The sequence below is a fragment of the Lissotriton helveticus genome, chromosome 3_2 (genome assembly GCF_964261635.1).
Source record: "Lissotriton helveticus chromosome 3_2, aLisHel1.1, whole genome shotgun sequence".
Classification (NCBI taxonomy): domain Eukaryota; kingdom Metazoa; phylum Chordata; class Amphibia; order Caudata; family Salamandridae; genus Lissotriton; species Lissotriton helveticus.
In genome coordinates, this window is record NC_136062.1 from 296,534,297 (window position 1) to 296,559,496 (window position 25,200).

Here is a 25,200-nt window from a genome sequence, read left to right on the forward strand (position 1 = left end):
AGCGCAATCCCAGCATCACTCAGCGCAATCCCAGCATCACTCAGCGCAATCCCAGCATCACTCCGCGACATCACAGCATCAATCTGTGCAACCATTCAACAACAACTGGTTCAATTATGTTCTCTCAATGTTTCAAGCTTTATTACAAATGTCACAAAAAGATGTTATTTCACTTCTGTTGTTGGATTTTCATCACAATAAAATACACTGAACATAACCTTCACAAACGTTATTTACAAAAGTTTAAGCTATTGCCAATATAAATTACAATCACTTTTATTTAAGTATTAATTATTTTAAAAAATTAAAAGCCGTTGCTATTTGTAATATCAATACATCTAAGTCACGTAAATACAAAACATGTTGCATTACAAATGCTATAGTCGTCACATGTGCGAAAGTTATAACTATTGGCATTGAAAATGACAAAGCTATTAATTTAGCTATTTTCAAAATCAACACATAAATAAAAAAAATTGTCATTTACAAGACCAATAGCTCAAACTTTCATAATGCGAGACCTATTGCATTGCAAATGCTTGTTACCTTTGATGATGAACTTACCTGCTGGACGATTTGGAGTTGTCTGGTGAGAGACCAGACCTGATCTTTTATTATTATTGCTCCACTCCCCCTTACCTATGCCCACGGACTTTTCCCTAGTTAACTCTAACTTGATTACTTGTGCCCATGCTAAGAAAACTCTTCTGAACTATCCTCCTCTCCTGCCTTTGTTGGTGGAAGGAATTCTAACCTTAACCATCTTCCTTATGGATTCTTTTATTTAGCAGTAAGATTTAATTTGACTAAATGTGTAGTTTTATACTGCAAGCTGTAAGACTCTTGAGAAAGTTACTTAAAATGTTACTTATATGCATTGATTTTGGATCTTTAATCCTATAAACAAATTGTCTAAATCTACCTGTCTGTTATGTTCTTTTTGCAGAAACTGTGCCCACAACTATCTGATTTCTAATGCATAATAGGGAAGAGTCATAGATTATTTTAGGAACATCAGGCTCTCTTGCTCTTATTCTGTGTAGCCACCCCAGACCTTCAAGTTTGTATAATTCTTGCTAGATTGAATTTCTTTAGAAGGATGTGTTTCTCAGCACTGGACTAAGGCTGCTAGGCGCTCCCACTTCCTAGGCCTCAAATTCCCACACCATAGATATGAGCTCAAGGTAAGGGCAGCCCACTCCACGTAGACCACACAACCAAGATCTGGAGACGTAAAGCCAAAGGGAAGTGAGCCTAGGGTATGGGACCCCTCTTCCCTGTACTTCACAGCAATAGTTAAGTCCTGCAAAATCCTGGAGAGGACAGTCACCTTTCCTGGGACTCACAGATGTGACTCGGCACTGTGAGTGCCCTGGGGAGGGTGCAGAAATAACTATGCTGGTGATTGTGTTTATCGAGGTCGATTACTATTCATGCTTCCTGGAGTAGTACTTAACTGCAAATTTTGTGCGACAAGTTTAGAAAATGAACACTTCTAGTATTTAGATCGAATGACAGTCTTTGGTGATGCTGGAAACACCTGCGGTAATATCAGTATCTACGCAGCATGGTCCCCAGTAACTACCCTCTGCCACAGGACATGGTCCAGTAGGGATGCTTTAGTCATTCAATAGGATATTTGGCATACTCATACACAATCTTAGATTTGCCACTTCATTTGACTGTGATGGAAATAAACCTTGTTCTCTAAAGTTGAGTAGGGCCCAGAACACAGTAACATTTCCCTGGGAAGGGCGGCCCCTTGGTCTGGTCAGCAGAATCACTGACACCTCAGTTGAGGTCTAGGAAAATTGTGGAAGCATAAGACGGGGTTTTTAATCCTGGCCCCCAATTTGACCAGACCGTGTGCTCTTGGGCATTCCCTTTCCTGACCATATTCCTCCGCTCCCATTTCTGAAAGCTTGAGTATATTTAGATTCAATGTAAAAGCTGCTGGTTAAGAAGCGTCTAAAAAGTGGAGGGGTTATTACCACGAGGAGGGGAGAAGTGCCCAGTAGCAAGGTATATTCACCTAAATAGAATATGATGAGCGTGTATAGCCATTAATGTAAGTAACAGTGCTACAATATAAGACTATAGGTCAGCACTCAGAAACAAGCTTAATGGAAGGAGTAAACATCAAGGGCACACTCCCAGGGCAGATCCCCGGCGTGGCAGCTGTTAATTCATCCCAAAAGCTGCCTTGAAGGTACCTGGGCCAGCCCCCTCCTCGGCTGAGGCTCTTCCTAGCCAGCCATCGCCTGGGGGCTCTTTCACAGCTCATAAGGGGCCTTCTGAGAGACAGTCCTCTGAGGTGGTTAAAACAGGGAGTAACCGAACGCACACCGTGCGTCCTGCTGTCCTTGTGTGCGGAAGAGTAAGAGGACCAGCGGCCCCTGTGGGTGGGCTGAGCGCGGGGCCCTGGGCAGCTCTCTACACTGGCCAATGCCTGACGCTGGCCCTTCACTACAGTATCAACACAAGAGGTGAATCCCTGAAAACTAAACACAAGCATGCATCACTGAAGTCGTGCACATCATTCACTCTCCCTTGCAATGCATAGCCAAGGTCCACGCATCCCTGTGCCTGCGGGGCACGCGCCGTGCAGGCCCCGGGGGCCCCATACCTTGCAGGCGGTCAGCATCTCGGACACCGCCTTCCGGCTGAGGTTGGCCGTGGCCACCACGTCCTCCTGCCTGCACGAGTTGCCGGCAGCCACGGCTTTGGCCGTTGCCGTGGTGATGCCTTTCGTCATCCGGATGGATTCCTCAGGTGTGGACGTCCTCTCCGGGGCCTCCTTGGACTGGAACACCTGCAGGGGGAGGGATGGGGGGAGAAGCGGAAGCGGCGTCAGTACCTCGGCAGACCCCCTCGCGCCACCAGTGCCCTGCCTCCCCCCAAGAAACGCTGCTGCGGCACCCCCATGCAGAGGGGCAGGGGATGACCGGCTGCGGTGGACGCTCTGCAAACCTACACAATCCGGAGAGCCGTGCAGAGCAGCGCTGCAGCGCGAGCCCACTCACTGGGAAGCGGTGGGACCGAGCACTGCCACGGAGACTACCCAGATGCATTTACATAAAGAGAGAGAAGTGGCTTCACATTTGCATCAGTGCTATTCTGGTGCACCAGCCTTCCTCCCAGCCCTTCCCCCCACGCACTGTGTGCTCCCCGCCAGGAGCCGCATCCTGTGGCGCTCGCTCGAGGCATCGGCGGACTGCGAATCCACAGGCAACCTCTTCACAGGAGCGAGAGGGCAGCAGGGGACAGGCAGGGGGTGCCCACTCTCACCCAGGCTTGAAAGAACATCACAATCACGGGCAATTGTATCCAACTTGAGTTACATACATATCATTTATAATAACGGGCAATTTTATCCAACTTGATTTACATACATATAATTTATAATCTGTACTTACATTGACCATGTACAGCGTTCTGCTGCTTTTTGATAGGTTTGCACTATAGAAATACCATATGTATGCATGCATCTTTTATTTAAGCAAATGGCGCCCATCACATCACAATAATCACCCTAATTCAGTAAACACAGAATGTGCCTTATATTACAGGGTTTATATTCAGTGTAGAGAAACAATACGGTTCTTTTTACCCAGCCCTGCATCTCTGATAACCACCAACAGCACGCATATGAAAAATTAGGTCTGGTGGTCGAACCTTCTCCTAACGCGTGGACTGACCTGCTGCTACAAATAAAAGCCTCCTACTCACCTCTTGAATTCCACAAGATGCTGAAGACCTGGCTTATTGAGTAACTTACTGGACCCTTGGTGTGCCTAGACTCCCATCTGCTCAGCACCAGGACACCCTCCTGGGTGATAGTGAGCTCTAAAAGTCTGCATAACATAACAAAAATAAGCAATCCAGAATGTTCCTTTCTTTGATGAGGCCCATTTGGGTTTTGAGACCTAATGTATGTATGTATGTATTTGATATTTGTTAGGCGCCTGTATCACCCGTAGGTCTCACAGCGCCAGCCGGTGTGGAGGGGATGAATCAGTGACTCACTCCTGCCTGAAGAGCCAGGTTTTCAAGATCATTCACCAGATGGCCCTATTAAGCCAGGCAATGTTTCTCAAATATCCTTTTGTTCTTCTGCACAATCTCAAATTCTTCCAGTAGCGAGTGTCCAGTGGAGACTACGGACATGTTTTCTAGGACTGAGTGAGAAGGTGGCACCAGAGGACCTACATTCTACTCGGGGAAGGTGAAGTCACTGTAACAACATCTGGGGAGGTACACAATTCATAGAATATGCTCCTGCTTTGACGAGGATGAGACCCATTCCTTGTTTAATACTGACAAAGTAGAGGAGGAGTACATTCGATTCTGCCACTGGAAGAAACCTAAAAGCCTCTCCATGCCACTCCTGCTTTGCTGGGCTCTGTGACTACAAATGGCGTTGGCCTAACCTCTCAGGCTTGACACTAGTGCTTGGGGAAGGCGTGCAGGAAAGACCATTTTGCTGCCTTTTGTATCTTCCATATCAGTAATCGACAAAGAACTAAGGAGGTTGCATTACCTCAGTTCAAGTTAGTTGTTCAATAACTTTAAATTCAAAACACTATTTTGGCTGTATTGTAGGTATAATCCTATGTGTGTCTGTTGTGGGGGGGAAGACGCAGAAATTGCCTCTCCAGGTGGGTAGCAATATACTTCTTTCATGATGGTGTGGTTGTTAAGGGGCTAGTAACAAGTGTGGCGATGTGGTAACCCTGTTTGCGACGCATGCGAGAGACCAGATTAGCATTATTATCTTGTCTATACAGAGTGGCATTTAGCGGTGTGAAGGATAAAGCCAGTGTGAGAGACAGACCTGCAGCTTTATTCTTGTTGTAGGCTGGTGGCTGACTTAGCTTTGCAGATACCGGATTGTAATTTCCTTCTTTCAGTACAAGTCTATGCTGGTTGCAGTAGATAGGAACCCACTGTGAGCTCTCTTTGTTGGTGGGAAACAAACTCAGACTGGGCAGCAAACGGCAGGGAACAACATCTGCCTGGATTGCTTGCGTTAAAGCAGTCCTTGTTGTGACTAGTGACTAGTATTGGAAGGCGAGGGGTGATTAGGTTAGAATGGGACTTCCTGGGATGACCTACGTTGGAGCCTTCCAGTTCACCAGCAGTGTACGGCAGGTGTCTTCTCATCTGTCATTGCTTGGTCAAGTTATCGTGGACTCATAATACATTCAACTGAAAGGCCTGTCTTACTCGGTGATGAATTGTTTGGATTGCTATGGCGGAAATATTTTGGGAGAAATATCTGCTATGCAACTGGTGGTTTCCATACCTCTGAGATATTTTTGGGTGAAGGTAATTGGGTGAAGCCTAAAAGAACACCTATCTCTTCATTTCGGGTCGAGAGTACTTTGTCATTCTTCTCCGTGTTGTGCAAGTTAATTCCGAATTGGATTGGATTATGGCACACATACGCCCTGAGAATGTGATACCTGCTCTAATTCCAGCAGTCAGGGAGGTTTTCTTGGGAATACGCACGTTTTTACTTCTTGTCTGAATATTCCATAGTCTGGTCTCTTGGACTGGGAAGCCAGATTTGTCAATAGAACGATTTTTGTAGGCTGTAAGACAACCCTTGAAGCTGATCTTGAGCGCAGCATACTGCTATGCAAGCATCGCTCGCAGACACTTTTGCAGCTCAAACACATTTTGCAGCACTCAACTGTATTTAATAGGGCATTTTTGCTGCAAATCAAAATGTGATCAGAATGTATGATTTTCACAGTTTTCTTCTTTTTAGATAGGTCAGAGGGGTAACAACTCCTAATAGACTATTTCACACATCCTGCTGTGCATGGCCCTTTCCAAAAGACCCATAAACAGGGCATCCTCATTCTCTTTCTTCCCTCACAAAGGGCTGTATCAATTTTATTTAAAAAAAAGGCATGCATTTCGGCTATGTCCATTTTTTTCTAGCTAGCCCTGTGCAATCCTCCAGTGAACTGGAAACTGGACAATCATGCAAATCCATTAGAAGTCCTCAACCTTTTTTTTTTTCTACGTTTGTCATCCAAGCGATAATTGAGTCACCCAATGTGTACTCCCCGATCCCATGCAGGGTGGCTATTGAGCCCTTAATCCAGACTATGTTGTGATAGGAGATGGGTGACAGCCGCTTCTTAGTCCAGGCAGTTAGGTAATTTCTATACTGGTGGGTGGTTGCTACCTACTGACGCTTCCCTGGTATAAGGTCTATCAAGCTCCCATAAATCTGTTTTCGCTCTTGTATAAAGGAGTGCACATGTGGAAGTTGTGTGCGTTTCTGGTTTACACAAGGGTACATTGCAGTTCCATTTCGACCCGGAGTGCATAAGATGGTCACTCTTCTTTGGAAAAGTTGGGTTTTTCCAGCCTGACGTTTTTACTTTCCAGACCAAGCTCCAACTGCTGAATTGGGAGGCCTCTAGCCCAACACTCTGTCTGCTCTTACTAGCAGATCAAAATACAGGTAGCAAAACTACAGTTGGTCTTAAAGAAGGTACTTACCTTCAGTAATGATGTATCTGGTAGAGACATATATTAGTTGTAGATTCCCTACCTTAGCATTTCCCCCAAGCATCAGTCTGGATCAGGAGATTTTTTCTTCAGCAGGACCCTTGTGCATCGTTAGGTGGCGTCGGTCGGCTCCGCGTCCATCGTCGGCGTCGTGGGTGACAGGAGCTGGTAGCGGGATCTCCATAGACGCCGTCTATGCCCGCTGACGTCAGTTCTTAAAACAACTTTCCACACCAGAAGCGCAGAGCCATGAAAGACACTGACCACTGGTGCGTCAAAAGTAGAGCCCTGTAAGGGAGTCCCTATCCCTAGAAATCAGTTCCCAGAGCGGAAAGGATGGGTGCGGCGATAAGGAATCTAAAATTAATATATGTCTCTACTAGATACATCATTACTGAAGGTAAGTAACCTGTACATCTGATAGAGACTATTAGTTGTAGATTCCTTACCTTAGAATAGATACCACAGCAATACCATCCCCGGAGGAGGGTCTGCGAACCAAGATCATACCAGGAAGTCCTAAAGGACCGAACAGCAAAGTACTCGTCCCTCTGGACTTGGCTATCCAGGCAATAGTGATTGGTAAACATGTGCGAGAATGCCCATGTTGCTGTCTAACAGATGTCAAGGATTGGGACTCCACGTACTAACACCATGGTTGCCGCCGTTGCTCTGGTGGAATAAGCATGCAACCCCACAGGAGGTTCCTTCCTCGCCAGAGCATAACATATTTTGACCCAAAGGACAACCCATCGGGAGATGGTCCGCTTTTGAACAGCCCAACCTTTCTTGGCACCCACACAGCCAACGAAGAGTTGATCTTGCACCGGAAGTCTTTTGTGCGATCAAGATAAAAAGACAAAGAGCGTTTTGGGTCCAGACGGTGGAGTCTCTCCTCCTTGGAGGAATATGGGGGTGGGTAAAACGCGGCTAGAGTGACAGACTGTCCTACATGAAAAGGCGAAACAACCTTAGGAAGAAATTAAGGTTTCGTCCGAAGCACCACTTATCCAGATAGACAGAAAGAAAAGGGGGCTTAGAAGATAAAGCCTGCGAGCAGAGGTGATGGCAACAAGGAAGGCAGATTCGAGATCCAGCAACCTGAGGGGACACTTATGAAGAGGCTCGGAGGAAGCACAAATAGGAATAGTGGGAATTAGATTTAAGTCCCATTGGGGCATTACAAAAGAAGATGGAGGGAACAGATGAATAAGCCCTTGAAGAATCTGTTATCAACAGGAGATATGAATAATGAAGGCTGTTCTGGCAGCAAAAGAAAAAAAGCAGAGATAGCCGCAATATATTCTTTAAGAGTGCCCAAGCCAGATCCCTGCTGGGGCAAAGAAGGACCTCGAACAGAGGAGCAGAAAGGGGGCCCATAGCCCTTGCTGTGCACCATGCCACACATTTGTTGCATCTACAGGCCTATACTGTTTAGTGGAGGGACGCCTGGCTGCCAAGATAACATCACAGACTTCGGGTGGAAGGTTGAAAGCTGTCTACTGCCGCCGCTCAATCTCCATGCAAGGAGGTGGAGACTGGACAGGTTTGGGTGAAGAACCCTCCCCATCTGCTGTGGCAGAAGATCCTCCAGAAGGGGCAATCTGATCGGAGGATCGATGGCCAAGCTCAGAAGGTCGGGGCACCAGACTCTTTGTGTCCAATCCAGAGCTACAAAAATGACTTGCATCCGGTCGTGCTGGATCTTCTTGAGCACTCTGGTCAGAAGTAGTAAAGGTGGGAAGACGTACAGGAGGCCGAAGCTCCAGTCACGACCAATAGTGTTGCAGAGCGTGCATCACCATGAAAACTTCAACACGCTATACTGCTTACATTGAGTGTTCTATTCGGAGGCAAACAGATTTCTAACCAAGGCTCTCCCTATCGCTGAAAGATACCTTGCGCCACCTCCGGATGAAGACGCCATTCGCGATCAACTAGGCACCGACGGCTACGTTTGTCCGCCCTGGCACTCAGGTAACCTGCCAGGTGTTGAATCACCAGGGTAATGTTCTGATGTTATAGCCTTGTCCAGAAGCAGAGAGCCTCTTGATAAAAGATCCATGACCCTGCCCTGTTTGTTGCAGTACCACATGGTGGTGATGTTGTCGGTGAACACCTACACTACTTTCCCCTTGAGAGACCGGACTCCACCGTAGACCAGACGCCTCTGACCTCCGCCTCTCCCAGATGGCCGCCTCATCCCAGAAGTGACGCATGTGTCACCATCGTTAGATCTGGTTGGGAAAGGGAGAGGGATCTGCCTCTGACCCGATCTTGGTTCGTTAGCCATCACTGCAGTTAGTGAGCAGTTCTCTCGAGATCTGGACGTATTGTGAAAGATTCCCCTGATGCTGCTCTCACTGGAACTTCAGGTCCCACTGCAGAGCCCGCATATGCCATCTGGCATGATCCACCAGCAAGATGCAGGAGGCCATGAGACCCAGCAACCTCAGAGTCCTTCTCATTGAAATCCAGGATAATATCCCGGATTTGCTGTTCGGAAGGATAGGACCAAAACTGCTCTGTGTCCAGACCCGCTCGATGAAAGTGAATGTCTGAGAGGGAGTCATGTGTGACTTCGGCACATTGATAGTGTACCCCAGCGAATGCAGGAGGTGCGCCGTAGTCTGGAGGTGGAAATCGACTGCCTGGCTGGGACGAGCCCTCCTTCAACAGCCAGTCGTCGAGATAGGGAAAGACTGGAACCCCTGATCAGCGCAGACAAGCTGCGACCACCCCCATCACCTTTGTAAACACGTGAGGGACACTGTAAAAGCTAAAATGGAGCAAAGTGAACTGAAAAGGCTCATGGCCCACCGTGAACCAAAGGTAATGTCTGTGGGCTGGCAGGACGGGGATACGACAATAAGTGTCCTGCAAGTCTAACGCCACCACTCAGTCTACTGGGTCAAGTGCAGACAGAACTTGGGCTAGGGTGAGCATTTTGAACTTCTCTTTCCGGTGGAAGAAGTTAAGGGCCCAGAGGTCTAGAATAGGACACAAGTGTTTGTCCTGCTTGGGTACCAGAAGGTAGCGGGAATAACAACCACAACCTACTTCTTGCACAGGGACCCTCTCTATAGCTCCCTTGGCCAAGAGAGCTGATACTTCCTGGCAGAGAAGTGCCAAATGATCCTCCAACATGCAATCGTAAGAAGGTGGCATGGAGGTAGGAGTAATCTCAAAGGGGAGGGAGTAGCTCCTTCTGACTATTTGCAGAACCTGGACTAACAAAAGGGAGAGCAAGGGATCATGTTCACTGTGGGTGAACGGAGAGTACTCCTGTTCCCCTGGTAAAGGACTAAATAAACAAAGAGAGGAGTACCACCAAAGAGAAATAGAAGATTTCCTAATGGGGCGTTTTGACTGACAAAAGGAAAGAATTTATCCTTTTGTAAAAAAAAAACTCACTCACCAGCCTAGTGGTGACATGCTTCATCATCGGGGTCCACCCTCATGGCCTAGCGTCACCAGGGTGTGCTACAACACCTGAAATACAGTGGAGCTGGTTGTGAATGTAGGTGCAAAAAAAGTGTTCTATGGACTGCCACGGGCACGCATTCTCAAGCCTTCTCGCCTAGCATGGCTCCCGTAGCACCCTGCTGTACACAGTTTCCCTGGCAAAGCCCACGTGACACGAACCCCACCCTACCCGGAAGCCGGCTCCTGAATTTAACACACACAGGAGCAGCGGCACTCGTAGCAGGGCAGCGAGATAGAGATGTAGGTATTTGGCCTCTTCCATCATGACAGAACTGTAAGTAGCACGGACCAGCTTCTCAGCTCATAAAACTCACCATCTTACCAAGTCCAGAAACTAGCACGTTTCGCGGCTGTTTTTGGATCCGTTGCTTCCATGTTATTGCAGAGTACGTTTCACTGAGTGATGAGCCTACTCCCTGCCCTCTGATGCAATTGACACTAGAATAGGAGTAAGCCTCTTCCTACCTACCATTGATTGCTTGTGTGTCTTTCCGTGTTACATGTATGCACTTTCCATAACAATCGTTTCGACCACTATAGCTGGGATGAGAGAGTTAGATATCAAGCCTCTGGAATTACTACGAGTGAGCGAGATTGGAATAAAAATAGTGTATGCCACTGAGCACGCACCTTTTGATAAGTATGCGTGAGCTGGCGAACTAGCATGCCCGCAGTGGGCCCCCTATCAGCACAACAATATCACGCAGATAACAACCAAGTTTCCTAATGAGAGTGGCATGAAGCATGAAATCACAGAGACACGATACGGCACGACGTAACAGGCATGTAATACTGATCACGTCTGATGAATGTTTGTTTCTCTTTCTTCCCCACAGGTCTTTTGATTTTTATTACACATGCTCGCCTACTTTTGCTTGAGCATTTCACCATTAGCGATTTTTGCTAATAGGTTCACGAGGAATTAGGATTGGGTGTGCCTTTTAGGGGGTGCATACCGTCCCGCCTCTTCCTTGTTTTTGGTCCTGAAGAATACCTGGCACATTCCATCGAAGGTAGAAACATGTAGACCAGTACACATATAGAGATACTTTTGGCCGTAACTACCCTTTTAGTATCTCGTCACCCCATTTTAATATTGTCCAGTTGCTTAAAAAATAAAATTTATCTTTCTATTGAGTTAAACCAGGACAATTTTTAAAACTTTTTTTGCACCTACATTCACAACCAGCTCCACTGTATTTCAGGTGTTGTAGCACACCCTGGTGACGCTAGGCCACCAGGGTGGACCCCGATGATGAAGCATGTCACTAGTAGGCTGGTGAGTGAGGGTTTTTTTACAAAAGGATAAATTCTTTCCTTTTGTCAGTCAAAACGCCCCATTAGGAAATCTTCTATTTCTCTATGGTGGTACTCCTCTCTTTGTTTATTTAGTATTTGCAGAACCTACCTGTCCGACATGATGGACTGCCAGTGGAGGAGGTGATGAAGGATCCTGCCTCCGACTGGCTGGTGATGGGCCTTGAACGTTGGACTAAGAAAGATTGGAGGCGGTGGCAGGGGGAAAGGGTGGACTGGCGTGCCCGCTGGCACCCTGACCCACGAGGACATTAGGTCCCACGTACACAGCCAAGCAGAGGCTGGACAGCTTGGTTGACACTTCTATAGCCACAAAAGGCAGACTGAGGTGGACAAGAGGTCGCCGCGAGGCCCAAGGATCTTGCCGTAGCTCGAGAATCCTGAAGCGCTAAAGCGCTGAGTCTGACTTGTCGCCAAAAAGGCGAGTGCCATCAAATGGCATGGCCAACAAAGAAGACTGGACATCCCCCAAGAAGCCAGAAGTTCTCAACCAGGCGTAGGGTCTAACAGTTACCGATGTGGCAATCGTTCTGCCCAGTGAGTTGGTGGTATCCAGTCCACATCGTATGGCGAATTTGGCTGTGTCTCTACTGTCTACAACTGCTAGAAAGAGAAAGGCCTGGGCCTCCTCCGGGCACTGAGGCACCACCAGCGTGACAGTATCCCAGATAGTATGGGAGTATCAACCTAAGAGGCATGTGGTATTCACCGACCGCAATGGTAAGCTGGAGGAAGAGAATATCTTCTTCCCGAGGAGGTCCAGCTTCTTGGATTCCCTATCTGGGGGAACAGAAGGGAATGTACCTTTTGATGATGAGGCTTGGAATACCAAATACCAGCGGAGGGGTGTTAGGCCGGGAACGCTGGGTCATCCGGTGCGGGGCAGTGACGGCAGACAATCGCCCTGTCCACAGGAGCCCCTGTGCTGGACTTGGACCAAGTGCACAGAGGGATGTCTGTGAGGGCTTCATTGAATGGCAAAAGGGGTTCCGAAGAGGAAGCTTCAGGCTGAAGCACCTCCGTCAGGACATAAGTCCTGACAGCCACCATAGAGAGTTGGTGGCTGAGGACCTTGCTGCCCTCCTCACAAACACAGCATAGGAAGCTCCCTCCTCCGTATCCACGGTACGGGGAGAAAGCAAGCCAGAGTTGTGGGACATATCCAGACCACTGGCATAACCCAGGTTCATTTGCCAGTCTGGTTCCTCAAGCTGATCAGTTAAAGGGTCCAGCGGCTCCTCCCAGTCCTCTTTCTCATCTTCTGGCTCAAAAGGAATGCCAGAAATTAACACAGGGGCGAAAATCCCTTCCGGTGTCTGCACCCACGTTGGTCTGGCTCTGTCTCCACTTTGGGGATGAGGATGGGATCGGCACCGACTGCGGGCATGGTCGACGCAGACAGGTGGCACGGTCGATGACGAGAGAGTCGTCGTTGAGTTCGATGTCGGGAAAGGTCGAGTGAGTACGACCAGCGTCAATCCGGATCCAGGCCTGGATCCACGGGAACCCACCGGCATTGAAGTTCCAGTGCCCCAACCGACTCCGCAGGGCCAGCGGAGCCTGGCTGCCCAAAGATTTGGGTAGGATACGCTCCGGCTTGCGGAAAGGCAGGGAGGCGCAAATCCGTCTCAGAAGTAGGTGCTGGAGACGGAGCCTTCGGGCAACAATGCTTGGGATCCTGAGTTGTGTCGACCGACCGACGGGGAGAAGTCGTGGAACGCCTGTGCTTTTTCGGCTTCTTGTGCTTTACTGATTAACCTGAAGACCTTCCCGACGACTTTGAATGCGAGGAGTGTGGACTCCACAACCGTTCAACACCTTCCCCTCGAATGAGAATGGGAGCGATGCGGAGCCGAGCGCCAGACCTCCAGAAGCTTTTTGGGACTGCTTCAGCAGAGCCTTCGGGTTCATGGCCTGGCACTCGGAGCACAACTTCGGGTTGTGATCATGCTCTAGACACCAAAGGCACACGATATGGGGATCCATCACGGACACCGCTCAATGACAGGAGTCCGACGTTGGAACATCCCTCGACGCACCAAGAGTTCGATACTCGAAAAAGAAGTCGACGAAAGACAAAAAAAAAACTAGGCGAAAAACAGTTGAGTAGCCCTCTCTGGATCTGCGCTTAGTTTGGCGTGGAAAAAAAGAACTGACGTGATTGCGCATGGGCGGATACTATGTAGGTCCCGCAACGGCATCCCGTCGCACATGACGGACACTGAGCCGACCAATCGATGCCACCTAACGACGTGCAGGGGAAAAATATCTCCCGATCCAGACTGACACCGGCAGGAAATTCTATGGTAAGGAATTTAAAACTAATAGTCTCTATCGATGTCCGATTGGATGTACATTTTCTGTTATTAACTCCAATGGTACAGTATATTGGTAAAATATATTAGGACAAAATAATTTTTTTATACTTTTTTTGGTTACGATATTCTGATATCATACTGCCTAAGTGCAATCCACCAATCCCTTGCTATTTTGAATTGTCCATTGAGAGAAGTCTAATTCTATTTGTCTTTTCTTTCTGAAACTAAGAATTGGAATAAAGAAAACCGATCTTTTTTGCTAAAAACCAATCTGTCAAAAGGTTACATATTGTTATCAAGGAAGCTGATGTGGACACTCCCCCCACAGGGACCGTTATTCTCTCTATTGTACCACACCTTGGTCCCAGGTATACTGGATTACAGCTTTTTCTTTGAATCGTAAAAAGTTAGATAGCATCAGAAACATTGCACAATCACTTGATATATGCATTGATTCTGCCCAATGATCGTTCGATGGTACTTCTGCAGGAGCTGCACACAGCAAACTTAAAACAGAGCAAACGGTTCATATAAAAAAAGAGGCAATTAAGTGCCCCACCTCTGTTAGCATAACATTTACATACTTGTCAATACAACCAATTCAAACTGTAAGCTATTCATTCTGTGAGACACTTCTGCCTAAGGAGTAAAAAGAGATATCTTACAGCTTTTTTCCCCAAATTGTAGACATGCAGAACTTTATGTGCATGTGACATACAAAACAGAAAATCAAATGGATCATGTCTTGGTCCTCTCCGACCCTGTCATACTGGACTAGCGTCTAATATAGTTTGCTCAGAGGCCTGTAGTGTTAGAGTTGAACTTAACGCACCACCGGCGAAGTTTGTTGCTAAAATGGCTCTTGCTGTCCTACAGGTTACTACCCAGCCTGCGCTGCTGGATTTACGGAGCAAGATTTTGGTTTGTGCGGTTCAGCATATCTTGAGGCAACTGAGAACTCAGCCTTTCTGATGAGAGAGGAGCGGTCTGTGGATGGAGCTCTGCTGCCAGCAGCTGCCTTTGGTCAGAGGTTCAGCTCCCCGGCTCTTATGAGCTCAGACAATATAGGCTTTAGAGCAGCAGAAGCATGTCTGAAGTCAGGTAAGCCTCTCAGAAATTATTTGAGAGCTCGTGTGTACGACTCAGTACAGAGTAAGTGTGGCCACTGGCATCTAGGTGTTAGGGTAGGGGTTTCCTCAGGCTTTCCAACATTGCTAAGATGAGCTATTCACCACACTACACTCCTCACAGTCCCAAATTTACTGTAGGCTAATATCAAACACCTAAAGGAACATGCCTTAATATAAGTGTTAGAGAAGGTAAGCTAGACAGGGAATACAATAGGCAAGGAATGTACACATATAATATGCATGTAATTCTTTAGAGCCCTCTTATAACATGGAATAGATATCTAAGAGTAAGTTGATGCTAGACAAATGTAGAGGGTTACTAAGGGTAACTATCAGGGCCGCAGTCTTTCCATGAGAAATGTATCCGTGCCGACAACCCAGCGACTTCATTCACAAGTCGCCGTTGGTCAATCAAAAAATGCATCACCCAATAAGAGCACACTTTTACATAACTTGTGTTCAAAATCTGAACATGTATTTCGTAAAAAGACTTGATAATCTAAAAGCCTCAACGTAAGAAGGCACCCAGCAAACGTCTTTAAATGATGATATTCAGCCAATCACAACGGCCTTTTGGGACACTTCCTGGGAATTTGAAACAAGCTTAAACTATTCCATGTTAAATATAGGCAGGTGGGAATGTTCTCTTTAGTTATCACCTTATTTTAAACTTTCTATTATGGTAAAAGGCACGTAACTGGAAGTGACAGTTTTAAGAACATATGTAGACATCACTCGCTGACATTGTCAATATAGTGTTATAGCAGAGAACGGACTGGATTGACTACTTTGAGGTATGATGAAAAAGGCCTCATTATTAAGTATGTCGTCCATGCTTTTGCAGTGATTTTACAAGCACAATAAAATAGTGCAATATAAATCTGCATTTAACTGCACTAAGCACGAGACAAACAGCACAGCCGGTTATAAGAAATAAACAGTACAAATTGTCTAGTATTTACTGTATGTGTGCATGTGTTACTGGACCATATAGAAGCACTAAGTGAACCCTAGTAGCTTTTATAAATCTTGCTCATTTTATTTATGTACTTGGAAAACTGCAATGCACTTAGCCGCTTACCGTTAGCTCCTGCTTGATGTGCTCAATCGTGGCTTCGAGTGCTCTTGTTCCTCGAGTGGCTTCGTCTTCTACAGCTTTTACGGTCTTCAGGAGAGACGTGACATTTGTAACCATGACCTGAAAGCAAGAATCAATGAACACTAATGAGGATGCGAATCCCATGTGCACTGTAAGACAATCCAGGCACACTGGACAGCTCCTATTGATCTCTTCCTGGCACCGCACTGCATTATGGACTGGCACTGAATGTTAAACAAAGAAGCTCCTAATACCACAGAACATACCATACGGACAATCAAAACAGAGTGGATATCGCAGTTAGAACACAACTGAAAAAGATCAGAATAACCTTTCTAAATACCAAAGTAACACTAAAAAAAGGGCACTTTTAATCAAAATCAGGGAGAATCCCATATTTAGACAGCACTACTATTGTATCAGATATTAAGTTAGAACTGGACTGAATAACATTCAGCATTAGAAGATACACTAGTTGCAGCAGAGAATTGGGAGACTATTAGCAAGGAACATTGTCCTAACCAAGGAGAGAGAGAACAACAATCAAACTGCAAGGTGCATAAGCCCTGTGACAGGAGCAGAGAGCCTTGTAAGCAGTGCACAGGTGAGTGAGAGCATGATCTTTGTCATGATGATCCTTCTCATGATGAAGAGGACACCCAAATGCCTTATAAGCAACTGGCAGGAAGGACTACCCAGTCATCCTTCAAAAGACAGATGAACTTCGACCGTATAGCTATAGAAGTGGCAACCAGCGCTCCCACTTTCAGTCCCAACAAGGCTCATCTGCAGTGCCGCGGGGTTCACAGGTATCTAGCTCAAAGTCCTCTGTTGCCACAAACTATTGGGTTATAAGACCAAGATATTTTTAAAATCTTGCACCACATTACACCCCATAATGGAACTTTAACGAATCAACAGCCAACGTTATCACTGGCCGACCACTCAAAAGGATGAAGCGTGGAGATGCTGGTAGTTTAGGGCCTAGGCTGGGGAACACACTGAATCCAACCCTAAAGTCAAAATCAAACCACATACAGACAAGGAAATGCAGAAAATTGAACTGATCCAGGCCACAGTTACATTTTCTCTTCACAAGCAATTAAAGAATATAAGATCAGGGACTGTGCACCAGTTGGACTCTTCATAGGTACTCAATTTTTCCTAGATTAGGTGCTGAGAAGGAGACTCTTAACTCTGCATCTAGGCAATCAACTAAGTGTTCCCTCCCAGATTGTTATTGCTAGCTTTTTAATTTGAGGTACCCTGCCTTCACTCACTCACTATGAAGTAAAAACCTAAATAGCACCTTCACTAGATCTATAGGAGTATTTTCTACCCTCTGAGTTCCGCTGCGAATCTTGCTATTTGCTTGCAATCTCCTTTCCAACGTGAAAGGCAGCGTTATCATGCACTGAAGCAAAGAATCCAATGAATTTGTTAGCACAGTATGTGATGTGCTCCTAACCTTTGTGACAATGCAGCCTTCTAAATTCTGCTGCCTCACACACAGTGATTTGCTACTGAAGGCAATACACAATGTTAGGCTCTGAGCCAGCCATAATAAACAACGTACTATGCTCGTTATCTAAAACGACACAAAAAACTGCTCAATAACTAGGATTAATTTAGGAATTAGAGTTGACATTTAAAATCATCACAAAGCCATCAAACACTTGTTTGTGATGTTTACAAAATGACTGAATCCCTTTGAAGCATTTAAGCAGCATTAAATGGGCCCAACTACCACAACAATACTCGGAGCAAGAGCTAATCAAGATTATGCATTTCTTTACATGTACTCTGACACTAAAAGGCTATTGTGGAAACCTGTTTAACTTTCACCCGAAATAAACAAACATGCCCCAGTTTAAGGGTGTAACTGTGTCCAGAGTGTCAATGAAAAAACCTGTGCACCACCTCTCAGATGCTCACATATTTCAGGTCATCTAACAACCTTGACCCTAAAAAGAGGACTGCAATATTTGCAGTGGAAGGCTCATTGGCAGTGTTCATGCGATTTTCAAGCTGCTACCAGAAGAACCTTAAACAATATACCACCTGTCATAGAGCCTTATTAGGTTGCTTGGTCAGAACTGGCCTGAACATGATTACCACCAAAGACCGCTATTACTGGCAAAACCGTTACACTACAGATCACTAGGATCAATATCCTACGAATCAAGATGGCAAAAGCCATGTAGTTGTTAGAATGAGTACTTCAAAGTGCTTGATGTGTACTAAAAAAATTTGAGGCTCTCAAAGTGAATTACTAGAAGGCTGGTGCCATCACTGCCAAATGTCACCGGTGCCGAATACTAAACCTGTCCAGTCTTGATCCTACCTCATGTCTCTTCCTTCCGATGCTTCATGCTCGCTTTCTCCCTTTATAATCGTTTACTACCAACTCATATCTTTTTTGTCTTCCTCTCTTTTGTATCATGGCCCTAAGAAACCTCAGCGTATCCAGGGAGTCATGCCTGTTCACTGTGATGACCCTTGCACTGGAGAAATAGCAGTCCAGGCTCTGCCAGGAGTCGAGTTAGTGAAATGGTTAATTCATCAGTGAAAGATGAGAAGTACTAGTCACTCCTTCGCTCAGTTGACTCGAAACTCAGTGATTACTTGTTTGAAAAAACAAGAACATTTAACTGCAGATCAACGTTACTTTTGAAGAAAACAATACAAGTAAATATACAAAATTTAACAGTGGTAAACATACAGTTGTAAAAATACCTAGAATTGTTTACCAGGCTGCTTCAGCCAAGAGCAACTTCTCAAAGCTGCAGATAAAAGCCTCAGCTCTCAGCTGGCGCACCAGGGTCATGCTGGATAACTGGAATAATCACAGTACGGAGAAGGACTCATTCGCTAACTGAATATTGGAGGTAAAAGTGTCTCAACAGTGACTATCCCTTATAGCTCTTGAAGGACTATATGCATCGTGCACTGCCTAAACACAGGATCAGCTCTGGTCATGTTAGTTTTGACCATTGACATAAAAATCCGCTTGACACACTGCTCCATCCTGGAATTTGATTTCACTGCTAGCAAATGACATTCAAAGACAGCAAACATCAAGTAAACTACACAGTGGGAATACCAACTAAAAATGAACACAACGACCACCTCCTGGAGGTGCCATAAACAGAGTCAAAATTAGTTAGCCAGAATTGGCTCAGAAGCAGAAGGTAGGGACCAAGCTGACTATAGGAGACACTGTATACTAGCAAGATATCAGCCCACCCTGACACATCCACCCTTACCTGCACCAGAAGCATCTAGCTGCCCCAGAGTGTAATATAATTTCTTAGGTTTATTTGGTAAACAGCACAGAAATTGGTCTTTCCCACAAAGCCGATCCAGTGTTGACGGAAAATTAAAAATGCTTCAGCACGAACTGTAGTGTAAGCAGATACATTCAAATGCTTTTACATCCACAGTCAACTTCCCTGGCTCCCTTAGAGCACAAATGCATTCAGGTCAAATGGTCCGTACTGCTGGTTATCAGGTGACAACTATGTAAGGATCTAACATCCTCAACTATGCAACCCACACGTGCTAAAAAACACATTTCATAAATAAGACACAGTCTTTTCTGCATCGTCTATCAATGAACCTCCACACTTGCAATTCTTCAGCCAGGAAATCACAGTACATTACAAATACCTCTAACAAGGCATAACTGCCAATTATTGATCATTTATTAGGATTAAAATCAGATATGTAAAGAAGGTGAAGGCGTAACCGCTTCACTGAGAAAGGCGGTGCCTAAATGAGGAATCAATTGCTGCAAATATAGGATTTGGAAATAGCTTTAGGAGAAGCAACAACTTACTTTGTCGGGAGAGCAAAAGTGGAAATTGAAGAACAAAGATATTACCAACTATGCCAGGTGCCAGGTTGTGGAAACCTCTGCCCAGTCACCAGGATTTCAATAGTTGCATCTGCTCAATGAACCAGTGAGCAACCTGTTGAAGCATTTCAAAATCAGGGCCCTTAAGCACTGCTAAATGTACCAATATTCCAGAAGTCATGGAAAATGTTGCTTAAGGATGCCAGAGACAATGCCTTTTCAAGACCAAAACCAGCAGCATTATGCCAGCAGACCAAGCGGAAAGGCAGAGACATACCCCCTTAGGGCATAATTTAATGGATAGTAAGAAAATCCAATTATTAATGTCAGGCCCAGTGCACCAACTCCCTATTAAAAAAGGAACACTGAGGAGCTACGCGCGCATCCGAGATGGCCGCGTGAGCACAGGGCTCCAGAGTCCCTCGCTGCCCTCCGCATATATCCTGAAAGATATCCTGACTTTGACCACGGGTTCTTGAAGATGAACCTCAGCTGATACCTTAGCTGTTTTCAAAATTTCATTTGGACTTCGGGAACCGCAGATACGCCGATCGGAGTTTTTGAGGCCCGCCCTACGGCGACACCGGGAGCTGGCACACCAAGACGCCGGGGAGTAGTTGAACAACAACGGCCTGAGGGGCTACCCCTGTTGCCCTGAGTTGTCTTTCGGTTTCGTTTCTGGGCCTCTGCCTCCTCTGATTGCGTGATTGCCTCGCGCCCCTATCGGGGTCCAGCCTAATTCTGCTTCCTGATTATACGGCAACTGTTGTGAGGGTTCGGGTCTTGGGCTGAGCTGCTGCTTTTGCCTTTTCTGCCTACTTTCTTGATTTTCAGTGGTCTGGTGGTGAGCGGCCATTTTCACCAGGTCTCGCGGGGCCCTTCGGGGCTCACCATTCAAAATGACTACCAGGCCTGACAACGAGAAGCGGAAGACTAAAACGCCTCTACGTGGGGGACCGATTCGAACCAACGTCATGGATCGCTATACCCAACCCAAGGGGTCCCCCGGTGGCGCCAGTCGAGCTTTGGAGGGCCCCAATGACGATCCGACCGCGTTGACCGAATTGACTCTGCAGGATGTCATGGGCGCCATTGCCAATATGAAGGCTTCCAGTGGTCAGCAATATGAGGCTCTCGCTCTCAAAATTGACACTGTAGAAGTTGATGTTACTTTGATCAGAGCTGATTTGTCAAAGACCAATGAAAGGGTCAAGTCTCTAGACCTGAAGACTTCTAGCCTCACGACCGATGTATCTGATCTGCAGACGGAAGTTGGACGCTTGCGCTCCTCCAACGATCTCATGGCCCATCGACTGGAGGATTTTGAAAACAGGGCCCGGCGCAACAACATACGCCTTATTGGGGTCCCTGAGACTTCAGGTGCGTTGGCAACGGATCTCCTTGTGGAAGACATCGTCTTGAATCACCTCGCCCCTACAGGCCTGAGTAAATTCTTTGCCGTGGAGCGTGCCCATCGAGTGCCGAGCGGAAAACCGAAATCGGGCGCCCCAGCGAGACGTATCATCACCAGGATCTTCAATTTTAGGGACAGAGACACTATCCTCAAGGCCTCGAGAGTAAGTGGCCCCGTAAAATTCGAGAACACAACGGTGAGTTTCTACCCGGACTTCACGCAGCTTGTTCAGAGACAAAGAATGGGGTTCCAGGGAGTGAAGCGAAGGCTGAGAGACCTGGGCCTGAAATATGCAATGCTATTTCCAACCAGGCTGCGTGTCGAATACGGAGACCGGACTTTCTTCTTTGATCGTCCTGACGGAGTTAGTGACTGGCTGGATACCCTTCCCAAACAGACTGACTCAACCGGGTATCCGGGTGGAGCCGAGGGCGGCGTATCAGAGCAAGAGTGACATTATGATTCCTGATTTCTGAACATTCACATGTTATTCGGCTGGGTTCGATACTTCTTCTATTATGGTGTTCTATTGCTATATTCCCGAGGGTGGCGGAGGGAGTGGGACTCTTTCCTCCTCAGGGGTTTCTTTTTGTAGACTAGTTTAATGATAGGGCGACAGGCACACTGCAAGTTGGGGTGGCTTTCGAGTCAAACGCAGGGGTGCAGGGTGGGGGGTGTTGTAACGGGTTCTAATTGGGGGTGTGGGGGGTTCTTGGGTGTTCGTGAGTTTCTTTCAAGGCAACGTATCGTATTTCTTCTTGATCAGGTCATTGTGTTCGTTATGGGGTGGATTCTGCACTTCTTTTTGGGATGGGGTTAGTGGGTTGAAACTAATGTGTTGGAATGTCAATGGGTTGGGGGATAGGATAAAACGGGGTGTGGTGTTACAGTTATTGCGGCGCCTCTCCCCCGATATTGTGTTGTTGCAGGAAACACATCTGGTTGGGAACACGTGCCATGCCATGAATCGGCGAGGGTAGCGTCTTGTGGCACACTCTGGCTTCACCTCTGGTTCTAGGGGTGTTGGTATCCTCGTCAGGTCCTCCCTCCCTTTGGCAATCGATGATGTGACTCTTGACGACAGGGGGCGCTATGCTGGTCTCACTGGCAGATGGGAGGGGAGGACTGTCTCATTTGTTACTGTCTATATCCCGCCAGGTCTACAGACCCCGACTTTTGCCGATCTTGGGCGTGTAGTACTGGGGCTCCCTGAGGGCATCTTGGTGATGGGCGGAGACTTCAGTTCGGTTGTCTCCGGTAACTTCGATCGCTAACCCCCCAGGGATCTTCCCAAGTTGCAATCCTGGTTGAGTGGGTTCTTGGAGACACTGGGTCTGGTAGACTGTTGGAGGTTGCTGCACCCGGATCAGGTGCAATACACCTTTCACTCTGGAGCCCATGGCAGTCTGTCCAGACTCGACTATATTCTGATGCCGGCGGTGCTGTCCTCCTCCATTGGGGAGTTGAGGCACCTCGCCCGGGGCATATCCGACCACTCCCCAGTATGGCTTAGCATGGATACTACTATGAGTAATGAGGGACGGGTCGCCCCTATAAACCCCTGGTTTTTTCGCAATCTCAAGACCCGTGCCGAGTTGATGAAATCCCTCGATCATTATTTTGTAGAAAATGTGGGGTCTGTGTCATCTGCTGTATCGTTGTGGGAAGCCTTTAAGACTGTGATACGTGGGCAGGCTTTATCTCTCATCGCTAACGCCAAGAAAAGTAAACATGAAGAGGTGGTCCGTCTGGAGGCGGATATAGCCGCGCTGGAGAGTGACTTGGAGCGCGGAGTATCCCGTGCCAAGCTTCATTCCCTCAGCCTCAAACAATTAGATTATAGGACCCTGGTTACCGATGCTGCAAAGGTCATGAGCAGGGACCAGCAGGGCAGACTGTATGATGTCGGGGATAAGGCGGGTAAATTGATTGCGTGGCTGGACAAGAAAGAAAGGGCGAGTTGTGTAGTTCCTGTGATTGAGAACCTTGACGGAGTGTGCGTGACTGACCCGGCTGCAATTGTTGAATGCTTTGCGGAGCACTTCCGAATTGTGTATGCTCCGGTCTCTGACAGGCCGGAGGACGATTCTCATTTGTTGCTCCGCGATATTACTTTGCCCTGCCTGTCTGAGGCTGACAGAGACCTGATGGACGCGGTGCTTTCGGCCGAAGAGGTGGCTACCCCCATTCGTTCAGTGCGCTCTGGCAAGGCCATGGGTCCTAATGGTCTGCCCATTGAACTGTATAAATTGTGTCCAGACAAAATGGCTCCATATCTTCGTGATATGTTTCTAGAGTCCCGCGACGCTGGCTCCCTTCCACGTGACCAGCGTCTTGCTAATATCTTAGTGATTCACAAAGAGGGGAGGCCTCGGGATCGCTGTTCATCTTATAGACCAATCTCGCTCCTAAACGCTGTACCGAAAATTCTGGCTAAGTTATTAGCTAACCGCCTGACGAACGTTATCAGCGACCTGGTCCATCCGGATCAGTCTGGTTTTATCCCGCACCGTAACACGGCGCTCAACCTGCGGCGCTTGAACGGTGTTCTTGCGAGGGCGGCGTCTTTACGTGAGCCAGCCATCTTGGCTTCCTTGGATGCTACGATGGCCTTTGATACTCTAGAGTGGCCTTATCTCAGGGCCGCTCTTGTGAAATTCGAATTCGGCCCCGGGTTCATCGGCTGGGTGAAACTTTTGTATGCGGAGCCACTGGCGCAGGTGGTTGTGAATGGACGAGTTTCTGCGTCTTTTGTCCTCGGGAGGGGCACGCGATAGGGCTGCCCGTTGTCGCCACTGCTTTTCGCGCTTGCCCTTGAGCCGCTGGCCGCCTGGTTGAGCTGGGAGCCCTCGCTTAAGGGGATCCAGTTGTCCCCGGACTTTGAGGATCGCGTCTCGCTCTATGCGGATGATATCCTCTTGTGCCTTACGTCCCCTCGAAAATCTCTGAATGTTTTGTTCGATGTGCTTACTTCGTTTGGGAAGAATTCGGGCCTTGTGATCAACTGGGCTAAATCCTGTGTATACGTGCTCTCGGGCGGTCCCCCTCCCTTGCCTCGCAGATGCCCCATTCGGGTCTCTCCGACGGGCTTTAAGTACTTGGGGATTTTTATATCTTTGGACCCTGTGGCTCGCTATGAACGCAATCTGCTCCCTCCCCTTCAAAGATTGAGACTTGATGTTGCGCGCTGGCGTGGGTTGCCTCTATCACCGCTCGGGCGCGCAGCCCTTTTTAAAATGATGGCCCTGCCGCGGTTTTTGTACGCGCTTCAGAATACGTTCGATATTATTCCGGCAAGCTACGTTCGAGAGGTTGAGAGCCTGCAGAGACGGTTAATCTGGGATGGACGTTCGCGTATTGCCCTCGCTAAACTCACTCTTCTCTGGTATGACGGGGGTATAGCGCTGCCGGATATTAGGCGTTACTATTGGGCCTCGCAGCTGAGTGCGATCAATTATGTGACATACGCTCCTGCTCCTAACCCGGCGTTCGAGATGGATAAATATTTGCTACCGGGCGGGGACTACAGAAGGGCGCTCTACTCCAAGGCGGCGGGCAAGGATCTATCTGGACCTACCAAGATTGCTGTATGCGTGTGGCATGCGGCGAATGCGTCTGTGGGATGGAGAGATCGATTGACTCGTGCGACCCCGTTGTATGCTTCTGAAAGGTTGGGATGTCTCTGGAAAACGAAAGGGTTTGAAAAATGGGATATGATTGGTATTAGCTGCGTGGGCGATCTTTGGGTAAAGGGCAAAATCAAGACCTTTGCAGCACTAAAGACAGAATATGAATTGAGTGACAGGGAATTCTTCCGGTATGCACAGATTCACCATGCCTTAAGTTCGGTTCTCCCCGCAGGTACTGTCATCCCCGAGTCCTCCCCCCTTGAAGATAGGGTCCTTGACGGCCACGTCCCCTACAGTACCATTTTCCTGATATATAAGAAGTTGATCAACACCCGGGTGGATTTGCTGGTGCGTCTTAGGGAGGTTTGGACCGGTGATGGTTTGGAGCTGTACAACGAGGATTGGCAAGCTGCATTATCCTCG

General features: G+C 47.4%; 1 protein-coding gene across 2 annotated transcripts in view; it reads right to left on the reverse strand.

Moving 5' to 3' along the window:
- Positions 1-25,200, reverse strand: part of TLN2 (talin 2) — a 1,508,116-nt gene that overhangs the window by 133,246 nt on the left and 1,349,670 nt on the right. For both annotated transcript variants that reach the window (XM_078684194.1, XM_078684193.1), the window contains 2 exons: positions 15,861-15,977; positions 2,627-2,812 (listed from right to left, as the gene is read on the reverse strand). In XM_078684194.1, coding sequence (XP_078540320.1) covers positions 2,627-2,812; positions 15,861-15,977 — 303 coding nt within the window. The remainder of the gene's footprint in view (positions 1-2,626; positions 2,813-15,860; positions 15,978-25,200) is intronic.